This window comes from Amblyomma mixtum, chromosome 7, assembly GCF_055824585.1.
Source record: "Amblyomma mixtum isolate Tamu chromosome 7, ASM5582458v1, whole genome shotgun sequence".
Taxonomy (NCBI): Eukaryota; Metazoa; Arthropoda; class Arachnida; order Ixodida; family Ixodidae; genus Amblyomma; species Amblyomma mixtum.
The window spans coordinates 116260841-116284818 of record NC_143018.1 but is presented as its reverse complement, the minus strand read 5'-3'; the positions used below and the strand labels follow the sequence as shown (position 1 = coordinate 116284818).

The following is a 23978-nucleotide window of genomic DNA, read 5'->3' as shown; positions in this document are numbered from 1 at the left end:
TCTTCGAAACGGAACTCTTTATTTGGGCTGACTTGCGCCCGCAAAGAACTGAATCACTCGGCCGCGGCGTACTCGGTGGTGGTGGTGAATATCATTTATTTAGTAATTTACAGAGAGGTGCTCGGGGAGAGGCCCCTCATGGGTCTCACCCCTTACAATACTGGGCGGAGTCCCTCATTCCGGGATCCCGTTGGTCGAGACCGCTACACAAGTCCGCCGAACCAGGGCCTGTTGGGCCGATAGTTCCTGGCAGCTGAGCAGGGCCGCCTCCCAGTCCTCTCGGGTAGGGGAAGGGGTGATAGGGGGAGAGAAGGATTTTTTCTGCATGGCCAAACCACGTGGAAGGTGTCGGCCACCTCCCTACAGAATGAGCAGCGGCCGTCAAAAGAAGGATTAAAGTGCTTGAGAACCGCCGGGCACAGCAGGATGTTTGTAAAGAGTCTGAGGAGAATTCGTTCGCCAGCTTTACCCAGTCCTTTCATAGGAACTGGGTATCGCCGGTGTTCGGCACGATAGTGCTCAGTAATTTCTTTAAAAAAAAAGGAGAGGGCTGGGATTTGGGTTAAGCTCCTCCCAAGGGACGCCTGGTGCCTGGTGAGTGAGTGCGCGGGCTGCCTCATGGGCGGCTTCGTTACCTGGCATGCCTTGGTGGCCGGGGACCCATATGATTGAGCGATGAGTTGGATCGCCGTCACGAGTACTGCGGTGTAAAATTTGGCGAGCGTGTGGAGTGATCCAACCGAACTCAAAGTTACGATAGGCTCCGCGAGAGTCTTTGAGGATGAATTTAGAGTCGGGATGGGCGGCTACGAGGGCGATCGCCACCTCCTCCGCATGCGTTGAGTTGGGCGCTCTGAACGAGAGGCTGTCCACCTGTTTTCCCTCGTGTATGACTGCAGCCGTGTACCATTCCCCCCTGGAGCGGTAGGGGCCTGCAATGTCGACGTAGAAGACGTGTTTCTTTGAGCCATAGTGGCGAATGCCCGCGCCTGGCGCCGGCCATTATGGTCCTACTTGTTCATCCTAGTCGGAAGGGGTCGAACGTAGAGGGCGCTTCTCCACAGTTCTGGCACTCGAACCCGTTCCATCGTATGGTGATCATGTCTGATATGTAACCGGTCCAAGAGGCGGTGACCTGACACGGTCTGGGCAAGACGCGTGTATTGGTTAACGAGATGCGCCTCGCGGAGTTCTCGATAGGTGTTCACCACCCCAAACGCGAGGAGTCGCGCTTTGGAAGTGGATATCGGGAGGTCGAGGGCTCTCTTGAAACTTTTGTGGAGTACAATCTCCAAGTGATCTTCGTCATGTTTCCGTTAGCGGAGGTAAGGAGTCGAGTACAGTACTCGACTAGTTACGAAGGCATGCGCGAGCCGCATCGGATCCTTACTTCGCAACCCTCCTCGCTTGTTGGAAACGCGGCGCTTGCGAGAGAAAGCTGAACGGAGATTTTGCATTTCGGAGGAGATCGAATATGCACAAATTCAGGCTTGGACGGGGAGCACTGGAGGTCGCAGTACGTGGCATAGTGGTCAACTATGCTCGCCGCTGCTTGCAGGCATTCCTCCATCTCTCCTATGTTTCCCGTAGTGGCCCAGATGGTGATGTCGTTGGCGTACAGCGCATGCTGAACACCGCCGACAGCCGCCAGCTGTGCCGCGAGATACATCATAGCAATGTTAAAGAGAAGCGGGGACAACACAGCGCCTTGTGGTGTGCCCCGCGTTCCCATCTCAAACGGGCCGTACCCGGTCTCTTGTATACGTATATAGGCCAAGCGGTCTGTTAGGAAATCTTTGATGTAATTGAATGTACGAGGACCACAGTTGGTATCGCTAAGGTGCTTTAGTATGACGCCGTGTTTAACATTGTCAAACGCGCCCTTGAGATCGAGTGCTACGAGTATTTCATCGTTGTGTGGGTGTTCTATGAGTTCGAGAACCTCGTGATGAAGCTGTAAAAGGATATCTTGTGCGGACTTACTGGGTCGCAAACCGAACATGGTGTCGGCAAAGGAGTTCTTGCTCTCGAGATATTCTGAGAGGCGGTCACGAACCATCGTTTCCATCAGTTTTCCTACGCATGAAGTGAGGGAGATGGGCCGGAGGTTGTCTGTGCTTACCGGTTTCCCCGCCTTTGGGATAATGGTTATCAATGATGTGTTCCAATCTGGTGGAAACGAAGTGTGCCCGGTCCAAATGGCCTTAATATTGCCACGCGCCTAACGCGCCGCGTGGCCTGCGCGCTGAGTCGAAGACGACGACGAAGCGGCAGTGGGCTCTCGTGGCGCGCTGTTCTGTTGTGTGTCGTGGAAGCTGGCTCCATAATTAAAAAAGGGCTCCCAGTCTTGGGTTCTTCTCGACGTCTACCTTCACGGCTCCTCTGGTCGTGACACTGGTGGAGGTGCGGCCGATGCTCCCTACTCCTGAGGACGACTCGACACGCCCGCCTCTTGTGACCACCCCTGTCCATCGTGCCAGCCGGAGGATCCGAGGCTTGTCTGAGCTCGTTTCCAGACAGCGTGCCGACGCCGAGCTCCGTCTGCTCATCGAACATCTCGAAGGTGGGTGCCCTGAGATACCACGAAACCTAGCTCGTGGACTATCGTCGTTCTGCCTGCGGAGAGGGGTGCTTTATAAAAAGAACTCTACTTCAAGTCCGACAACTTACCTGCTCGTCATACCGTCTGATCTGCGGGATGAAGTCCTCCTTGCCTGCCATGATGAACCGACTTCCGGCCACCTTGGAGTTACCCGCACCTTATCCCGAATCCGGCAGAACTATTACTGGCCCAACCTAACTTCAAGTGTCAAGCATTATGTCCGGACATGCCGGCAATGCCAGCGGCGAAAAAAACCCGCGCTCAAGCCTCCTGGACTGCTTCAGTGCATCGAGCCGCCACAAATACCATTCGACAGAGTCGGCATGGACCTTCTGGGGCCATTTCCTCTCTCGTATACCGGCCACAAGTGGATCGTAGTCGCCACAGACTACTTGACCCGCTACGCTGAAACGAAGGCCCTGGCGCGAGGTACTGCCGCCGAAGTTGCCCACTTCTTTATGCACGACATCGTGCTTAGACACGGCGCCCCATCGGCCGTCATTACTGACCGAGGCAAGGCGTTTACAGCCCGACTCCTACGTGACATCTTAGCGCTTAGCCATACTGCTCATCGACCGACAACAGCGTATCATCCCCAAACCAATGGTCTAACGGAACGGCTCAACAAAACATTGGCGGACATGATCTCGATGTACGTCGACGTTGAACACAAAGCCTGGGATGAGGTCTTGCCGTACGTCACCTTCGCATATAATACCGCGACGCAGGAAACCACCCAGTTCACCCCGTTCCGTCTCGTGTATGGCAGGGAGGTCCGCATGATGCTAGACGCCATGCTGCCGTACGGCAACGCAGAGCTTCCCCCTGAAGCTGGCCACTTCGTGGAGCAAGCAGAGCAGGCCCGTCAGCTGGCCCGCTTGCACATCAAGGACCAGCAATCCGCCGATGCCCGACACTATAACCTTCGGCACAGGGACGTGCACTACGAGCCGGGCGACCACGTGTGGGTGTGGACACCAGTGCGCCGCAAGGGATTGTGCGAAAAGCTTTTAAATAGGTATTTTGGCCCATACAGAGTGCTGCGCCGCCTGAACAGCGTCAACTACGAAGTTGTCCCCCATGGAACTGTGGTCGCCGGCCCTCAGCGTCAACGGCCTGAAATCGTGCATGTAGTGCGCTTAAAGCCGTACTTTTCGCGTGACTGAGCGCTGTGTTCACGCTGTTTCGTACCTTTTCCCCTTACCCCACGTGTGAACTTGACCCTCCCTGCATGTCATCTAGAGCGCACTGTATAATTCACCTCACCCCCAGTCTTTTTTTTTTTTTTGTTCCTCCTCCCCTCACTGTACATACCCCATTCCACATCGAGACGATGTTTGCTTTCGCGGGGGGGAATAATGCCACGCGCCTAACGCGCCGCGTGGCCTGCGCGCTGAGTCGAAGACGACGACGAAGCGGCAGTGGGCTCTCGTGGCGCGCTGTTCTGTTCTGTGTCGTGGAAGCTGGCTCCATAATTAAAAAAGGGCTCCCAGTCTTGGGTTCTTCTCGACGTCTACCTTCACGGCTCCTCTGGTCGTGACAATATATTCGAGTAGGGTTTCGTATGCCCGATCAGGAAGGTTCGCCAATAATTTGACTGTGGCCTTATCCCTCCCGCGCCGTCCCTCTGCGCATTTTGGCAAGAGCCGCGCGAAGATCGTGAAGCTGGAAAAGTTGATCCAGTTCCGGATTATTGCAGCCTGCATACGAATAATCCTGCCCGCGCGGGTCTTGATCCTGATTGAGGTATTGTGAGCGCAAGGTGTTCGCTAGCTGCTTTGTGTTTCCTTGAAAGTTGTGTATCGCGCGATTGATGTGTTTCTGTGTCTCCGAGCGTGTTTGTGTGGGGTCTATGAGACTCCTAAAGAGCCGCCAAGTGTTGCGGCTGGACATCTGTCTTGCTGCGCTGTTGCATCGATCTACCCAGTTAGTGTCTGCGAGCTGGGCAGCATACTCGGCAGCTTGCTGGGTGAGGTCAGAGATGCGAGCGCGGAGTTTACGGTTGTGTTTCTGCCGCCGCCATCGCTTTGTGAGGCTGCGGCGAGCTTCCCAGAGGTGCATTAGGTGGTCATCCACGTCAGGTGCACGCTCCGTAAACTGGATATGCTTTTCGTGTGAACGAAGTGTTTGCATGAGTCCGTGTGCCCAAGTGGAGTAGTCCTGTTCCATGAGAGAAGTTACTGGGAGGGCCTGGCGGAAAGCGTTCCAGTCGGGAAGTTTGGCTTGCGCAAGGGGGCGATGTAAGGGCCGAGTGTAAATGACAGTGTTCAGTATGCAGTGGTCGCTACCGAGGGTGTCGTCGGTGTTGATCCACTCTGTGTGTTGGATGTGTTTCACGAGGGTAAGGTCAGGGCAGGTGTCCCGATTGACGGAGTTCCCTACACGTGTTGGGTGAACCGGGTTGGTCAGAAGAGTGGTGTCCAGCGTAGATATAAGTTCCGCCAACTTACGACCACGCGTCTCTTCCTTGCAATAACCCCTTATGAGGCAGGGCGCGTTAAAATCGCTCACTATCATGAGGGAGTCGCGACCCGCGATCCTTAGCGCTGCGCTAAAGATGTTAGAAAAAGTGATGTTTTTGAGTTTCGGGGGTCAGTAGATATTAAGTATGTGTGCGGGGCTATCTGTTCGCCACAGGGGGAGGACAGAGACAATCACGTACGAATATTCTAGATTTAAGTCGAGATCAACCTCCTGCGCTGTGTAACCCTTATGGACTAGGATACAGGTGAACGGGTCTCGTTGAAAAGTGTTATAGCCCGTGAGCTTAACCGCATCCCCGGTTTCTTGCAACGCAACGACTGCGGCGGGGTGTTCGAGGTTGTCAATGTACGCCCTTAAATGGGCGCGTTTGGTCCTGTTTTTGAAACCCCGACAATTCCATTGCACAAGGAAAAAAGCTTGCTGTCTTTGCGGGGGGAGCGGCGCCCTTTAGGGTGTTGGTTGGGAGGGGAGCACTCGGCGGTCGTCGAACAGAATGCCCGCTGCTTGCGGCATCGTTCAATTTAAAGCCGGCAAAGAAACTTCGAGATAACAGGTCGAGATCATCTAGAGTAATCTGGAAACTTGCAGATGCAGCTCTTTATGGTTGTGATCAATAGAGATTAGTCCGGTCGCTTCTCGCGTCACGAATGATAACACCCCTTTCCTGCGGCCATGCGCGAACGAACGGACACTACAATGATACGTGGCATTACCCCCCTACCAAAGAAGCATCGTCTCGACGCTTTAAAATGAAAATAAACGCAGAGAATGCATACTTAGAGTCATTTAGCGTTCATAATATCGGTTCATACCGAAACCGGTATGAATTTCCGTTTCGGCATTTTCATCAAAGTGCTCGAGCACAGGAGGGGACTGTAAGCGGCACTTCAGCTCGTTGAAAGCTTCTCTTGCGGCCTTTCCCATTTAAAAGGCACGTCAGCCTTGGTAAGTTGGGTGAAAGGCTCAGCGATGCGCGAAAAGTTCTTGACGAATCGCCGATAATAAACGCAGAATCCAAGAAATCTGCGTATAGCTTTCTTGTCATTAGGCTTTGGAAACTCTGCGATGACAGCCGTCTTCTGAGGGTCTGGGCGGACTCCATCCTTGCTTACGACGAGACCAAGGAACAGCGGCTCCTCGTAGGCGAAGTGGCATTTCTCTGGTTTCAGTGTTAGGCCTGAAGACTTGTTTCCAGCACTATCCAAAGCCTTCTGAGGTGGTCTTCAAAGCTTGAGGAGAAGACAACAACGTCATCTAAATAGACTAGGTGAAATTTGCCACTTCAAGATTGCGAGCACCGCATCCATTACTCGCTGGAACGTCGATGGGGCAGAGCAGAGGCCGAATGGCATCATCTTGAACTCGAAGAGTCCGTCTGTTGTGATGAACGCAGTGTTTTCTTGATCTCTTTCGTCGACTTCAATTTGCCATTAGCCGCTCTTCAGGTCCATTGATGAGAAGTACTTAGCGTTGCACAGCCGATCCAGTGTGTCGTCGATGCGGGGGAGGCAGTAGACGTACTTCTTCGTAATAGCGTTCAGGCGGCGGTAATCGACGCAAAAGCGAAGGGTGCCGTCTTTCTTTTTCACTAGGACGACTGGTGCTGCCCAGTGGCTCCTCGATGGCTGGATGACGTCGTCATGAAGCATTTCGTGTGCTTGCTTGCGGATAGCTTGGCGTTGCACAGCCGATCCAGTGTGTCGTCGATGCGGGTGAGGGATTAGACGTACTTCTTCGTAATAGTGTTCAGGCGGCGGTAATCGACGCAAAAGCGAAGGGTGCCGTCTTTCTTTTTCACTAGGACGACTGATGCTGCCCAGTGGCTCCTCGATGGCTGGATGACGTCGTCATGAAGCATTTCGTCTACTTGCTTGCGGATAGCTTGGCGTTGTAGCGGCGATACGCGGTAGGGGCTTTGTCGCAGTGGTCGGGCGTGTTCGTCTGTGACGATGCGGTGCTTGGCAAGCCGGGTTCGTCGCACATTCGGTGCTGATGAGAAGCAATCGCTGTACTTTTCAAGAAGACTGCGTATTAGGTCTTGTCTGCTCCGTGGTAGTGCTGGGTTGATATTGTGATGTGCACACCACACTGTCTAGGGATTTGCGGAACGCGGTGTGTCGGCAGTGGTGCGTCAGACAGCGGAGCGCCGTGCGTGCCAGCCCCGCGTTGCGCGTGTGCGCGTGCGAATGGTGTGCGCGAGGCAGCCACGAGGAGCGGATAGCTGGCGTGTCAGCAAACCGAGGTGTAAAGCAAGACACCGCACCACAAGTCGATTCGTTCAAGCGTGGAAGTGGCAGCTGTCGGACGTTGGATCCGAGCTGCCAGTGACTTCCCTTGGATCATCGACGCAAGACCATTGAGCCTCATTCAAGCCTGGAGGTGGCAACCGTCAGACTTCGGGTCTGTGCTGCCGTGGACTTCCCTTGATTCAACGACGTACGCCTAATGCGATCGCCACTTTGCTGCCACGGCTTCCTTAGATGGGTTGCATAGGCCTACGGTGTATCGGGACGCCGTCGACGGGGCCTGGCTACCATTTGCCTGCGGCAGCTGCCCAGTTCTTGGGGGTGGCTGGCAGGAGTTCGTCAGCGTCTCCCGTAGCCATCTCCGTTCCTCATCTCCTGGCTCTCTACCACCGCCTCCCTGAACGCAACGCCAGCGATGCATCGCAACTCGCCAACCCGCGTCTGTGCTACCGGCAAGGCCTTCCCGCTCCACCTGGGGCGCTTTGTATCCGGTGAACTCTCTCCTTTTTGTCTCTATTGTTGTACGCGTTTCTAGTGTGTGTTCTCCTTGGTGTTTTCGTTTCTTTTATTGGCTCCTTTCCTTTAAAATATAAACACGGCTTCATTTAGTTTTCTTTGATTTCTTTGTTTGTTTCTTCCAACCTGCAGGCGAAAGCGTTCCCCTCCAGCAGTCGGGGACGCGTCACCCCGATTCGCGACAGATATCAAATGTTGGTTGATGGCGTTGGTCAGATGATTCTACGGGTTGGTCGGGTAGGACCAATACGTCCCTGGTGTCTGCCAGCTCGTCGAGGAAGCGATCGTCTTACCTTTGTTTAGATGCCGGTATTCTTCGGTGAAGTTGATTAGCAACACCTGGGCCGGCTTGCACAAAACAAATAAGACCGGCTTATTTCCAGTCTAATCTTATTCGCGGTCTAAAAGCTCTCTCGGTTTTGAAGAAAGGAAAGGCGCATAGATGGTTCACTTTGTCGGTGAGTGCCTCAAATGCGCACGAACGCCGACTAAAACATTGAGTTACCGAACTTTCAGTCGGAGTTCGTGGTGCATTTGAGGTGTCCACTGACAAAATGAACCAGCTATGCGCATTTCCTTTCTTCAAAACCGAGAGAGCTTTTAGACCGCGAATAAGATTAGACTGGAAATAAGCCGGTCTTATTTGTTTCGTGCAAGCCGGCCCTGGGCTTGGCCATTTCGGATTTGGGCGACACCCCTTGCGACGCCCAGTCCTCGATCCAGGAGTATCTGGGTGTTCCCCTCGATGACGCCTTCGGCAGTTTCGATGTCTCCAGTACATATGCAGGCGAGGACACCCGATCGGGGTGGCACGCTCAATGCTTCGTCGAAGACGCTTAAGTGATGAGTTGCGCTCGTCGCAGCAGGCATGCCTTTGTCCGTGGAAAGCTTGGTCGACTTAGATCGAAGATCGATGATCGCGCGATGTTCATTCAGGAAGTGCACTCCCAAAATCACGTGTCGCAAGCATTGCTGTAGGACCAGGAAGGGTGTAGCATAGGTTCTCCCATTTACAGTAACTCTCGCGGTGCAGCGTCCTGACGGCGTAATAAGGTTACCACCTGCGGTTCGAATCAGCGGGCCATCCCAAGTTGTTGTCACTTTCCTGAGTAGGACAGCGAGTGGCCCACTCATGACAAAGTAGTCAGCTCCGGTGTCGACCAAGGCAGTAACCGCGTGACCGTCGACCGTAACTTCAAGGTCACTTGTTCGCGTTTTCGTATTACACGTGGCCTTTGGTGTACGGGGCTTCGGTGCTTTCATATTCACTTTTATTTTTGAATCACAGTGTCAATTTTTGGCCCACATCTCTTCCTTGTAAAGCTTCAGAATTGTGCTTCTCTAAGAGGGTAGCAATGAGGCAAAGCTTTTTAATGCTGGTTTGCTTACCCTAAGAAAGCTGCCCGCAAGTGTTTATCACAATTTTTGTATTACGAGACGCGAGCGGATTGATCTCGATTGATCGCAGCTAGCCGATTTTAAGTTGTTTTAGACTATTGTGCCTACTTTGCAAGCAGTATCTCGAAAGTTCGTTTTTGGTTTTAAATTCACCTCTAACGAGAGCGGCGAGCATTCTGTTCGACAACCGTCGAGGCCGCTTGTTAGTTTCACCTCCGCCGAGTAATTCAGTTTGGTGTACGATCTCGGCTTCGTCGAGCAGTGAGGCTGCAGTGGGCGTACTCCGACGTTACTTCTCAGGGCGGTGGTAAAAGATTAAAATCTGACCGCGTCGTCATCGTCGGTGTTGTCGTAGTTGAGGCATGGTCTTGAGTTTTCGTCGATGGAGGATCTTTGTTCTTGCGCTCAGAAGCAACCCCACCTCCAGAGGCTGCTTTATTCAGTTTAACCTTCGGGGGCTGGGGGAGCGTCCACGCATCGCGTAACCTCGGCTAGGAGATACAAAGCGCGGTGAAGATGGCGACGGGCAACGTGATAGGCGGCTCGGCGATGTGCATCCTTCCCGACACAAAAACTCCTCGATTTCGTCTGGTCGCTGGCCGGGTCGGGGTTGTGGAGCGTCGTAAGAGACCATTTGGATGCCCAGCCTTCTGTATGGGCAGTGCCAGAGGACGTGACCGGCTTCGCCGCAGTGGAAGCATAGTGGGCGGCGCTGGTCGGGTGTTCTCCACTCGTCGCATTTCCTCGGCTTTGTGCGACGCTCGTAGGACGGGCGGTTTGGGGCGAGAGGGCGGCGGTCCAACGCAGCTGGCTCAGGGCGATAAGGGCTTGGGTCCCGTCGTCGAGGCACAGGACGGCGCACTGCTGCGGCGTAAGTCATGGCTGGAGGCTCCAGAGGCGGCGTGGTGGTCGGTGTCGCACCCAAGGTTTGTTGCGCCTCGTCGCGGATGACGTCGGTGAGCGAAGTGAGCTGCGGCTGCGTTCCTGTTGGCAGCAATCGTTGGAGCTCTTCTCGCACAATTCCACGTATAACCTCCCGCAGGTTATCGTTGTTAGCGGTGTTCATGCAGCTTGCTGACAAAAAGTGCTGCTGGCGGTCATACCGGAGGGCTCTGGCATCGAGAGTTTTTTCCATGGTTGATGCCTCTTCGACGAATTCCGCGACGGTTTTGGGTGGGTTCCGCACGAAGCCCGTAAAGAGTTGCTCTTTAAGTCCTCGCATAAGCAGCTTGACCTTTTCATCTTCCTTCATGGTCGAGTCGGCACGCCGGAAGAGACGCTTCATCTCCTCAGTGTACACTGCAACGGTCTCGTTTTGGTATTGTATGCAAGACTGTAGCAGCTGCTGGGCTATCTCCTTTCTCAAGACATTTGTGAAGGTCTTGAGAAGCTGCTCCTTAAATATTTCCCATGTTCTTGAGGCTAGCTTCCTCATTCTCAAACCAGATTCTTGCTGGTCCCTCCACGGCGAAGAAGACGTACCTAAGTTTTATGGCATCATCCCAGTCGTTAAAGACAACCACACGGTCGAACTGTTCCAGCCATTCTTCGGGGTCGGCGCCAGGCGAGGCGTCGAAGGTTGATGGCAACCGGGGCTGCTGAAGAATAATTGGAGTCGTCGTCTGGGGCAAGCTCATGGTGGACGTTGCTACTGGTTTCGCTTCCGGGTAGGGTCCGGCAGAATCCCAAACTCAGGTGCGTCCCCTTGCAGACGTCGGCTTGCGCGGTGGACTGGACTCAGGTCCTGCGGTGAATGACTCAGAGGGCTGGCGTCACGACTGGTGGTGTTCGGAACATAGAAGGCTACCCCGCACCTCTACCAGATGTCACGTAGTGGTAACTGCAGTCCGGCGAACAGGAAAACAACCAGGATGTCTTCGAAACGGAACTCTTTATTTGGGCTGACTTGCGCCCGCAAAGAACTGAATCACTCGGCGGCGGCGCAGCAACAAGCGTGCTTGGCGGTCGTCGAACAGAATGCCCGCTGCTGGCGGCATCGTTCAATTTAAAGCCGGCAAGGAAACTTCGAGATAACAGGTCGAGATCGTCTAGAGTAATCTGGAAACATGTAAATGCAGCTCTTTATGGCTGTGATCAATCGAGATTAGTCCGGTCGCTTCTCGCGTCACGAACAAAAATGATGACACCCTTTTCCTGCGGCCATGCGCGAAAGAACGGACACTAGAATGATACGTGGCAATATGTTCAAGTAGTTTACTCGGAATGCATGTTAGAGAGATGGAACGATAATTAGATGGATCAGAGCTGTTTCCTACCTTGAAGCAAGGCACGACTCGGCTAATCTTCCACTCAAACTAATCAAATTCTCGGTCCTGGGAAGCCGGTCACTCATTACGAAAGGGATGAACACTGCGCAATAAACGGGGATGACGAAGAAACACACAAACGACACCACTAGCGCGGCTTGTTCTCTGTTGCTTCATTGTGCCCGCTTTTCGCGCTGCTTCAAATTTTCAGCAAAGTCGAGCTTGACATTTTAAAACCTGCCAACAACTATGAATCGCATTTCAGGAGCGTCACTGGTGAGCAGCGATCTTGAGTGAAATAAATTGTGGACTGCCCTTGAAGGCAATGTTTTTGCAGCAGCAAATACTAATCTGTACAGATAACTTGTAACGAATGTAAAACATCTGTTGCTTGCGCGATTCAGTGTCTGCAGGGCTTACAGACAGTAGTCGCCCGAGGAGGACTAAATTCTGAGTGTCTACTGAACTTTACCGAGACGTAGAGCAACATCCTCCACCTACAAGCATCTGTGGCACAGAGGAAGCCACGCTCGTTGTCCTTAAGGACATTTTCAGAAAGCGCCTAAGCAACATGGACAAAAAAAGGAACAGACAGGGAGAAGTGCTACTCCCAACTTTTTATTTCCCGCAACCGCAAGTGCTTTTTGAAGGGGTGAAAGGCTACTATGACACGGCCGAAGACTGTACGTGCGCGATGAAAAAAATGTGTAGCTGCCGAGCCTGACAGAAACCAGAAGACAGGAGCAAGATTACGTTGGTACACTGAGGAATGCGAGTTCTTTATTGGATAATAAAATACAAGGAGCGCTCACACAAGTGTTTCCCAGTGATGCTTTTTTTCTGCGCTTCGATAATCTCTTAGAAGTTTATCACGACTCCGTCCAGTAACATGGCACTGATTTAACCATGGAGCACAGTTCCGACATTTACTACAGTTAGTGGCTCGGTTGCTTCCGGACTAATCTGTAACGTTACGGTTGCGCTGGCGGAGCCGGTCGTTGAGACAGCAGCCTGTTTGTCGAACATACCTTTTGCTTGCACCAAACACCAAAAAGCGTACATGGTCTGTATTGATTGTGTTGTTTACTGCATCCCTCTATCTTGTGGCAAAAGGTATGTTAGACAAACATTCTGTTCTCTCAACGACCGGCTACACTAGCACAACGATAATGTTAGAAATAAATCCAAAAGCAACCTAGCCATCCACTGCAGTAAGTGCCGGAGATGTTCTCTATAGTTAAATCAGTGCCATATTATCGGACGTAGTCGTGATCAATTTGCCCGAGGGATTATCGAAGCGCAAAAAGTAGCATAACTGGGAAGCACTTGTGTAAGCACTCTTCCTATATCACTGTCCAAAAGAATACTCGTATTCCTCACTGTATCAACGTAATCTTGCTCATGTCTTCTTTTTTCTGCCAGGCTCGGCAGCTAAACATTTTTTCAACCTAAAACAATGCGCAGGGACAGGACACAGTCTAGAAACACACATACACAGCACTGTGCTGTGTATGTGTGTTTCTCGACTGTGTCCTGTCCCTGCGCACTGTTTTAAGTAGAAAAATGAACCAACTGGCCCCGCTACTTCCCATGAAACATTTTTTCATCGCGCACGTGCAGTCTTCTACTGTGTCATAGCAGCCTTTGACCACTGTATAAAGCACTTGCGGTTTCATGAAATAAAGAACTGAAAGCAGCGCTCGATCCTGTCTGTTCCTTCTTAGTCTGTGTTGATTTAGCGCTTTCGAAAAATGTCAGACGTGCACCAACCAGCCCGAATCGTCACTCTTCTAAGTTAACGACAACGCACCGAGCCATGGAAAGAAAAATTATTGGTGTAGCTCTAAGAGACCGTAAGCGGGCAGAGTGGGTGAGGGAGCAAACGCGGGTTAATGACATCCAATAGTCGAAATGGGCATGGACAGTGCATCTAATGCGAAGGCAAGGTAACCCTTATGGCATCATCTAGCAAGTAAAAAAGGCACGAGTGGCTACAGAAAACTTGTAAGGGCGCTTCAATCAGCTTCAATCAGCGCAGCTCAAGGGTAGCTGGGCCACCATACGATATATGCATGGCTAGACGCACTAGGGGAAAAAAGAACTGAGGAGAGGCTCTGGTGTCACATCATTGAAGTCGGAGGAGAGGCCTCCGCTCCCCTAACTGGCCGCCATTTCAGCGCGTTTGAGGATGCGCGGCAGACAGTGAGGCAGAACACAGCTGCACTCAACGTTGTTGTTGACTGCGCCTTCGGTTAAAGAGTCCAGTAGCTTCTGCGAAAACACGCGAGTCCATGCACATTTTTGACACGCGACTCGGAAGCGACGGCCCCTTCTTAACCGTCATTTGCCCATGGATAGACCTAAGATAGGAGCGTCCCCTTTGAAACGGGGTGCTGGCAGTTGCCACCATACTCGGAATTTTGGGCACGGCCTTGTATTTCTTTAAACTGTTCTTCAAAATTAGTGGTATTGCCTATCTTTTTTTTTGGCTTTTTGGCACTAATTTTCCAATCGCTTTTTACTAACTCCTACAGAAAATTCTTTCACGTGACATTTGTTACCCCTAACTCCTGGGGCTTTAGTGAGAAGTACTTTGGTTTGGGCTAGTTCGTTCATAGCCATTGTTGCTGTCTGGACAGTGCGAATAGAACAACGACCAGAGAGGCACAAGAACACAACATGACAGGCGCCTGCATGACATCCATGCATAACTGAGCCTGCATGGACATCCAGACGGATACTGCCCCTTTCAATATTAGATTACCACTGGCGCTTCCTTTAGTCCGTTATAGTTGCGAATATGTTTTCAGGCTTGCAGAACTTTTGTGAGCATGGTTTTCGCTTTTTAGGCCGCCATACGATCGTTTATGAGGCCCACCCGCATGCGTTCTTGCGACTCTGTGCACGTTCGCATGCGGCCATGGGGCGGAAAGGTTTTTGTACAGAGTAAAAAAAATTTGCACTCTTAAGGGTGCTTGTCCCATAAGGAGCACCCCAGAGATAAATACTAAAGCAACCTTTTGGTAGGGGTGGTGGATTCGCATCCTTCAGGTGAGGGTGCTCAATGTGCACCTGTAAAGGCTGGATGGTCTTTATATTCTACGTTCGCTGTGTGCACCAACGATGGCTGTGAATCTTTGCCAAATTCCACCTTGTGCTTCATGAAGGACTTCGTATTTCTCTCATAAAGCAAAAAGCTTGCAATTGGCACAGTATAGCCTCTGTCCATAGTGTTAAGGAATGGATGAGGCAGAGGTGTAAGCAAACAGGTGGAAAATCCCAAAGACCCACTGCCAGTCTAGTGGACGGGCGAGAGCAGTGGTCAGTCATCTCAGACGTCCTTCGTATCCACGCTCCTATTCAGCTTGCACCGGCATCCCTCTACTGCACTCTGTAAGTAGCTGAATCCTAAGAACATTTTCACAAAAACTATGCAGATTGTCTTCGGATGGCAATCTTTTAACACGGAGCGCCTGCAACCCTAGATTTCAAAATCTCGCTTGCAGCTATTGCCCTGCATGCTCTGAAAACTATGCCCACTCGTTCACCTAGAGTTTGGAAAGACAGGCAGTCCTGTCTTAATTTTGTAAAACGTATTAAGGATGAAGCCTAACTAGAGCATGGCTTTTGCAACATTTGGAGAAAAAAAACTTTATTGACACTGCACAATTGCCTCGTCCTGGCCAGAAGCTAGCAATAAAACTAGCACTTGGTGTCCATTTTTCTGAAGCTGTCCCCATCAGTTCTAGCCTATAGATAGCCCATAGACTCTATATAGATAGAAGAAAATGAAGGCAGTATAGACTTTATGCTATAGACAGTGTATAGACCGTTTATAGACAAATGAATATAACGGCGGTTATAATCTTCAGTCTATGGATGGTGTATATAGTGTCTATAGACGAAAAGAAATTAAGGCGGCTATATAGATTAGTCTATAACTTTTCCATGGATTATCTATAGAGAAAAGGAAAATAATAGCTTTCATAGACTTCAGTCTACACACCATCTATACACAACCGAAAATTAAGATGCTTCTAGACTTTAATCTTTACAAATTCTATAGACAATCTACAGACAAAGGCAAACTAAGGCTGTTATCGAATTTGGTCTATTGATAGTCTATAGACCATCTATAGACGAAAGTAAATTGAGGTGGTTATGAAATTTAGTCGACAGATTGTCTTCAGAGTGTCTATAGACAAGAGGAAATTAAGGCTGTCAGATTTTTTCTATAGATGGCCTTTAGACAGTCTATAGAAAAAAGGAAAGCACTAAAATGGCTACAGAGCCTATAAGAAGTCTATTTAAAGTTATTGACCTTTTTTATAAAGAGTAGGAGCCATGCAAGAGCATTATGTGCTGCATTTTATCAGTGTTATTTACGATGCTAACCGCACTCATACAGAACAGAGCTAACTGTTTCTGCAACTGCTAGCTGGTTGGCGAATACCTGCTGTCCATTGGTACTTCCTCACGTTAATTCGAGATGACCTCCTAGATATGTGAGTGGCTATCGATGAAGTTTTATCGTGTAATAGAGAAACCTTTCCACCACTATTTTAGCTTGTTTCGGACAAGCCCCCAGAAGTTTTCGTTTCCATAGTGCGTCAGCATAGTAGCCGTTATGTAAAAAGATTAGGGTGGCATTAATATAGAGGCATTGGTTTTGTTTATGGTTTATGGCGGTTTAATGTCCCAAAGCGAATCAGGGTACAAGGGACACCGCAATCAAGCGCTGCGGAAATTTCCACCACCTGGAGTTCTTTAACGTGCACTAAAATCAGACATTACACGGGCTTCTAGAATTTGGCTTCTATCAAAATTCGACTGCGGCGGCCGAGATCGAACCCGCGTATTTCGGGCCAGTAACCGAATGCATTAACCTTCTGAGCCACCGTGGTGGCCCAGTTTAGAGACATTGCATAGCACCTCTTCTTTTACCAAGTGGTCTTTAAGGTACAGAATAAAGAGGTGAGTGCGACACGGCCTTCCACTCAGTGAATTCTTGGAAACGACGAACGTGGAACACTAAGTTTATGGTTAACAACCTTATTGTGCAACTCATACTCCGATTCAAGTGGGCCTTCAGGAATTCCAAACGCAATCAAGTGACGCGTAGATCTCCGGCTGCTGTCTCCTGATCGAATCGATGAGCTTAGCACGATCTGTATGGATTTGTTCCTGAATATTACTCACAGCCAGAACGTTTTATTTGCACCAGCCTGTGCCTGCAATTGCTCGGCTTTAAGTTCTCAATTGCTGAGCCTCTTGCCGCAACTGCTTGTCATATATTCTGTAGGTTTTTGACGTGCTTTTAGTCCTGCGATTTTATGACTGCTTTCAGATGCCACCGCTAACATATATCAATTCTTCCTTGCATGAGACTTCAAAACAGCTCCTCGATACTAGGGCCGGGATTTAGTACAACTCGCCGCACAGCAATTATTTGCATATGCTATGGAAGTCGTATGCAATAAGCATGTACATTTGTGGGCGCAACATGACGACAAATATAGTTTCCCTTCGAGACGTCACTTTTGGAGTAAAACAACCAAACTGAAGAGCAAAAAGAATTGCTTGATGAGCGGCATAATCCAGCCGCTTCCCCGTAGCCACTTTCGATGCAGCAGTGCAGCACTCCTTTTATTCGGTCGCTTGGAGACGACGTCACACACATGAGCAGCCTAGAATTGTCGTGTCTAGTTTAGTGCAGCATCGAGTTAATCAGAAGCATTTGTTAGAACTATAGCGCATCGATACGTGAACAGCGATACGTGAAGAGCAAAAAAGAATTGCTCGGTGAGCCAAGCCTTCCAGCCTCTTCACCGCGCCCACTTCGTACAAAATGTACAGTAAACCACTCGTGTAACTATAGAAGCCATTCACTATTTGAGGCTATGAGAAGATTTGTGTTATCACTCCCTTGATAGCCGCGACAAAACGTGAAACAGATTATCTGAGCGACATGTCATTTGAGTAGTTCGGTCTTATCATTTTCGAAATTTTAGAGGCTTTTCAGTTTTTTTTAGCTTTTACATTCACCCCTTTTATCTGTGTATGAAATTTTTTTTTTACTTTTACTGTGAAAGCTGGATTAGCTTTTTACAAGCCATTAAGTAGAAGCAATTCAGTGCGTACAACGGCATCATCCACGTAACGCGCTACGCGGAACGCATTGGTTAGACACTAGCGCCATGTACTTCAAAGCGCGAATAAGGTGTTCACTGGCGTATTGAGCCACTTATGCGCCTCTCCTTTCCTGAAAACCCAGGGAGGGCTTAGACTGCAAATAAAAACAGCACTGAAAACTAGATATCTGCTTCGTACAAGCAGGCCCCGGTTGCACGGGAACTGTGCTGGGAACGGAATCGAACCGAAGACCGCAAGTGAAAGAACGCCGAGTATCCACGTGAGCGTATAGACGCCAAAACGGGCCTGTGAGACGCGCATACGGGTAGTCGCCTGTGAAATGTGAAAGTGGGCCTGCTACTCCAGACATCTCGGACGCTGATCTCCACCAGCTTTCGCTGATTAATGCGCTACACTGGTAGTCTTAGATCAAATTACTTTTTTAGCCTTCTGAACGCCCCTTTTTTTTCTTCGTGGTTTCTTTTTTTCATTTCATGCCGAATTTGTTTTCATGCGCTTGTGCTGAGCAGCAAACTCAGCGGCCGTTCAAGTGCTTCCCCGCCCTAGCTGCCTGTAAATGTTGTGTTCCTTCTTGAAATAAATAACAAGTTGAAGTCCACGTTGAGGTGTCCGTCTTTTTTTTGGCTGTGTCAAGAAGTTGGTGTATATGATGACCCAGGCTGCCATGAATTACTAACCAGTCATATCTAGCACGTTCGCAACGACCCAGCAGTCTGTGCTCTACGCACAAAGTTATTTTATGTATGACAGTTTATTCAGATGAAAAACCTCGTAGTTACGAAAACAAAAGCAAAGGAATGTTTGTGCGTCTTAATTTTTGCTTTGCAGGTTAAGCACAGATGAAAACGTTCAAAGTTTGCCCTCCCTGAAGTGGAACTGCCTCTCGACGTCCCCGGCTGGCATCAGCATCGACCGCAGGTCATGGATTGACGATGCAGATGGCACGAACGTCATTTACGTCCTGGAGAGCGAAGGAGTACCAAGGTGAGACTTGTTTCCTGCTCTTCCTCCATATTTTTTGTTGGCTCAGAAAGGTGTCGCTCTATATGCCATGAAAATTGTGAACCAGCCATTTCTTGGTTTGCGCAATCCCAGCATGAAGGACTCAAGGGTGGCGCGCAGAAGGAATACCTGCATGCATTACCCGTTTTGCATTTCGGGAAAAGCAGCAAAACACCATGACGTAAAGCAGAAGCACTGCTTTCAGACTTCATTTCTAAAAGATCCCAAAGAACTGCCTGCGTGAAAGTGGGCTGATTCCGGTCTCGTTCCATACGTGAATTTCGCAACAGCTGAAAAATAGCACTGGGATGAAAATGCCATTGTCCCTTCGTTATGTATGCTCAAATATAGTATCCTGACCTGCTCAATGGGACAGACGGAAGTGGCCTCAACTGCATCTAGCTTTGCTTAATGTTTCGGGGATTGCTAATAAAGGAATGGTAGCCACAAAAGTTGACACACCTTTATTCCAATGTTCATTCTGGCCGACCATCAGTGAATCGTGACGTACGAGCCTAATCTTGGTGTCGAGGCAGGTGAGGAAGGTGAAGCGCAGCCTTGCTGCACGAGATCGCTGCCCTAATTGCTTGCGTCCGGAATGGCTCTTCTTTGCACGGCCTTGCTTTCAGTATTTCCTAATGATACCGAAAGTTTACTTCTATTACAAGCCTCCCTTATATTCGTGGAGGTTCTTGGAGACCGCCACCCTGGGGGCACGGTCGGACGCTATCTGCGACTACCATGCATGAAGGTTCCAGGCATGGTCCCGCTTCACACACCGTTCTCTGCGCTGGAGCGTTGCGCCAACGCGATCCCGCTGCATTCAGCGATACTAGAAACAACAACGTCCAGGGACTGGTACGCGTCATTTGAGATGGTGAACACCTACAATATGTGGAATGCCGGCCTCAATCGAACTGTGCAAAAGTGACGAGGCCGAAGAAGCTTACAATTACGACATGCACAAACACAGAGAAAACTGAACAACAACAGTGTGAAAGAAGGCAAGGAGGCCCAAGAAGAGAGCGATAGAAACACAGAAAGGGTGCAAGAACAACGAAATAAGTCCAGTAAAGCCTCGAATTTGGGCCGAATGAGAATCTAAAGGATCGTTGAAAACACCCAGACAACGTTTAACTAAAGTAGAGGCAATAAAAGGAAAGAACACATCATGTATTCCTCTATTCGTAGTGTGCGTGCTCTTCGACCTTCTGCCACATTTTGCAGGACATGGCAATAGCACTTCCAAGACCGTAAAATCCGAGCTTTGGCGTCAGATACGCCTGCTGAAAATCTACTTGCTAGCCAGCTGTTGCAACTCTAAGGAATATCTCAGTCCCATTACCACAGAAAAGGTTTAAACAGAACTCTTTTGGTCCAAACGGTACCTATCAACCCTGAGACAGCACCTGTCGGCAGAAAAACGATTTGGAAATGGGCTTAGGGCTCTCCATTGAACCTAAGTTAGCTCTGCTGTAGCAGGTCGTTCTTGTGCGATGTGTTTCGTCCCAGGCGCCACAAGACCAGTCGGTGCAGCGTTTATCTGAGGGCTAGTTGGTGTATGTTCCCAAGTTGGGATACGTTTTAGGGCAATACACGAAAGGGACCAGACAGGCGTCTGTTTTTGTCATTTTAAGCACTGCGCTAAAAAGTATTTTGCCTGGTAAAGATCAGTCTCAGCATATCGTGAGCCAGTGCATCGACTGTTTACAGAAACCAAGGCAGCCTCAAATGCGGAAACGGGTGTCCTACGATTCTGCGCTACGCGCACTAGGAGGTAAAACCAGGGTCTCATCTTCGACAAACAGCTGGTATAGTAGTAGTGACGCCGGCTCCTCCATTTGCGTTTTGCGGCTGCACGCTTTGTCACGAACACTAACCACGTCTGCTTTATCGAGTAACTGCAGTGATTTCGCAGTGGCTTCCGTTTGAAGATAGTGGATTTTGGCTGCCGGCTCAAGTCGGCAAGTCGCGTGCGCAGTCTTCCATGCAGTGCCTCCCTAAGCGAACCACCGGCCTCCACTGGCGTCGAATAGCAGGAAAGCAGTCCGAGATTGCTATGGGTTGCATTTTCTTCAGGATTTTTTATTATGCTTTCAACGCCTTTCAAGCAAATTCGTTAGAATATAGAAATCTAGGATACCACGTAGTATGTTTTAACTCGCACCTGGATGCAAAAACAGCAGATTCGTGTGAGGAGAACTGAGACCGCTGTGGCTGCAAACTCCAACGTATGACCTGTAACGGGCAAGCACGCAGCTCAGTTTCTCAAGGACAATGGGAGCTGCGGGGTCGGTTGGTTTCTCAAATTCTGGGGAGTCCAAAAGGGTACTGTAAACACAAGAGTAGAAACAACCGCCGTGCTCGAATATCAGAGATGGCTTGCGCTGTTATTAATACGTATATTTCCGCCCTGCAGCACAACCTTTTCACATCCTCTCGATATCCGAGCAAGTCCGAGCCAAAGCGCTTGCTGCCGAGCTCTTGCTACTCCCCTTTCAAGTCCAAATGACTCTCCGTACCCGTTTAAAATTTTTTGACCCTATTGACTTTTGGATGAAGACTTTGGTACCTTTTAGAATATTTATTTTAATTAGGGAAAAGAGTGAGCTGACGGGCTAGTTGGTCATTCATAATCATTCATTCATTCAGCGCTCATTCAGCGCTTGTGTGTGCGTTTTCTCGTCCTGTGTCCGTGTGTAGCATGCGCTGTTGAAATTATTATGAGGGAAAAACTCGGCAGGGACTGTCTTCATTCTCTCGACCAGGTAACCGTCCTCTCTTACGCAGCATTTAACTGACTTCAGAACAGAATCGCTTGCACTGGCCTCAGCCAATTGATTTAATATTTTGCTTTGAACTATATCCGTGACCGCTCCAACGGCATGAGCCTCTACGTTATCTGGGGAGCCGGCATTCTTCAGTAGTTTCTTTCGTAACGACCTTAGCAGCATCTCCTCCCCAGCCACTGTTTACTCGGAGCAAATTAAAGGGAACAATCGTTCTTGAAAAGCGCAAGGAAAACCTTCAACGAATTTTCGGCATTTCGATGTTCCCTTTCAATGCAATTACGTCAGTCGGACTTGTGCCACCATGGCCGAGAAACCGTCCACGACCTACTCCTCTTGCACACGCCATATGTCGCCAGGCTGGCTCTTCTTCGTTCCCGGGAAAACTGTAGTGAACCACGACGGCCGAGCCTGATATCGCCCACGCAAATCACTGACAAAGCTCCGACGAAGACGAAGTGGCACCGCGCTGCACAAGATCGCTACAGAAGAGCAAGTTGCTGGGCTAGTTGTTGCTGTTGTATCGTGGTGGAGCAGCGCGAAGGACGGGACAGAAGAAACAAGGAAGGACGTGCACAGCGCCTGTGTTCGTCCTTCCTTGTTTCTTGTGTCCCGTCCTTCGCGCTGCTCCACCAAGATCGCTACGTTTGAACTGGCCGTCTTCTGCGTTGCCCGCTATTTTGCTCTCCGTTTTTTTTTCTCCCTCCCTTAACTCCATCCCCTGTTCTGTTCGTGCAGAAACCCCCTTTCACTTCCAATATTTTCATATAACACTCTTCTGCACCCTGATTCCGCAATGCCTGCATGACAGCTGAGGTGTCCACTGAGTGAAATACTTTCTCGTAATCAATAAAGGCTATATATAGGGGGTTGGTTATATTCTGCGCATTCCTCTATCACCTGATTGATAGCGTGAATATGGTGTATTGTCGAGTATCCTTTACAAAAGCCTGCCTGATCATTTGGTTGAATGAAGTCTAGGGGGTGACCTAACTCTACTAGCGATCACCTTAGTAAATACCTTGTAGGCAGTAGTTAAGTCGACAGTAAGTTAATTGGCCTGTAGTTCTTCCAGTCCTTGACGTCGCCTTTCTTATGAATTAAGATAATGTTAGCGTTCTTTCAAGCTCCTGGTACGCTGGAGGTCACAAGGCATTGCGTATGCAGGGTAGCTAGTTTTTCTAGCAGAATATCTGCAGCGTCCTTCAACAAATCTGCTATTATCTGATCCTCACCAGCTGCTTTCCCCCTTTTCATTGCTCCTAAGGCTTTCTTTACTTCCTCCTTCGTTACTGGCGGGATGTCCCATTGCTGTGCTGAACTGCCTCTCTCAGTAACGTTCTGATTATATTCGCTTCTGTATAGATTTGTGTAAAAGTCTTCGGCTACTTTAGCTATCTTATCCATATTGCTAATGCCAGTGTCCTCTTTGTCTCATAGCGCATACATCTGGTTTTTTACCTATACCTATTTTTCTTTTCACTGTTTTTAGGCTACCTCCATTTTTTTAGAGCATGCTCAATTTTCTCCATGTTAAACTTCCTCTGGTCTGTAGAGAATGCTCGATTCTCTCCATATTAAGCATCCGGGGCCTGAAATGGGAACAGTTGGGGGTAAGAGTTAATGGAGAATACCTAAGTAATTTGCGATTCGCTGATGACATTGCCTTGCTAAGTCACTCAGGACATGAATTGCAAAGCATGACCAATGAATTAGACAGGCAGAGCAGAACAGACCGATCAGCTTACTGTCTGTTGCCTACAAGGTATTTACTAAGGTAATCGCTAATAGGGTCAGGAAAACCTTAGACTTAAATCGTCCAAAGGACCAGGCAGGCTTTCGTAAAGGATACTCGGCAATGGACCATATTCACGCAATCAATCAGGTGATAGAGAAATGCGCAGAATTTAACCAGCCCCTATATATAACGTTCATTGATTACGAGAAAGCATTCGATTCATTAGAAACCTCAGCAGTCATGCAGGCATTGCGGAATCAGGGTGTAGAAGAGTTCATGCGAAAATATTGGAAGATAGTTATAACGATTGCACAGCTACCATAGTTCTCCATAAAGTCAGTAATAAAATTCCAATAAAGAAAGGTGTCAGGCAGGGAGACACGATCTCGCCTATGCTATTCACTGCCTGTTTACAGCAGGTATTCCGGGGCCTGAAATGGGAACAGTTGGGGATAATAGTTAATGGAGAATACCTAAGTAATGTGCGATTCGCTGATGACATTTCCTTGCTAAGTCACTCAGGACATGAATTGCAAAGCATGATCAATGAATTAGACAGGCAGAGGAGAACGGTGGGGCTAAAGATTAACATGCAGAAAACCAAAGTAATGTTCAACAGCCCAGCAAGGGAACTGCAGTTCGCAATTGGTAGCCAGGTGCTGGAAGTAGTGAGAGAATATGTCTATTTAGGGCAGGTAGTGGCCGCTGATCCAGAACATGAGAGGGAAATAACTAGAAGAATAAGAATTGGGTGGAGCACATATGGCAGGTTATCTCAGATCA

The 23978-nt window shown here is 49.5% G+C and overlaps 1 protein-coding gene across 1 annotated transcript in view; it reads left to right on the top strand.

Annotated features, from left to right (window-relative positions):
- Positions 1-23978, top strand: part of LOC149337289 (transient receptor potential cation channel subfamily M member-like 2) — a 350682-nt gene that overhangs the window by 274483 nt on the left and 52221 nt on the right. The window contains exon 23 of the mRNA XM_089554378.1: positions 18495-18650. Within this exon, the coding sequence (XP_089410504.1) occupies positions 18495-18650 (156 nt within the window). The remainder of the gene's footprint in view (positions 1-18494; positions 18651-23978) is intronic.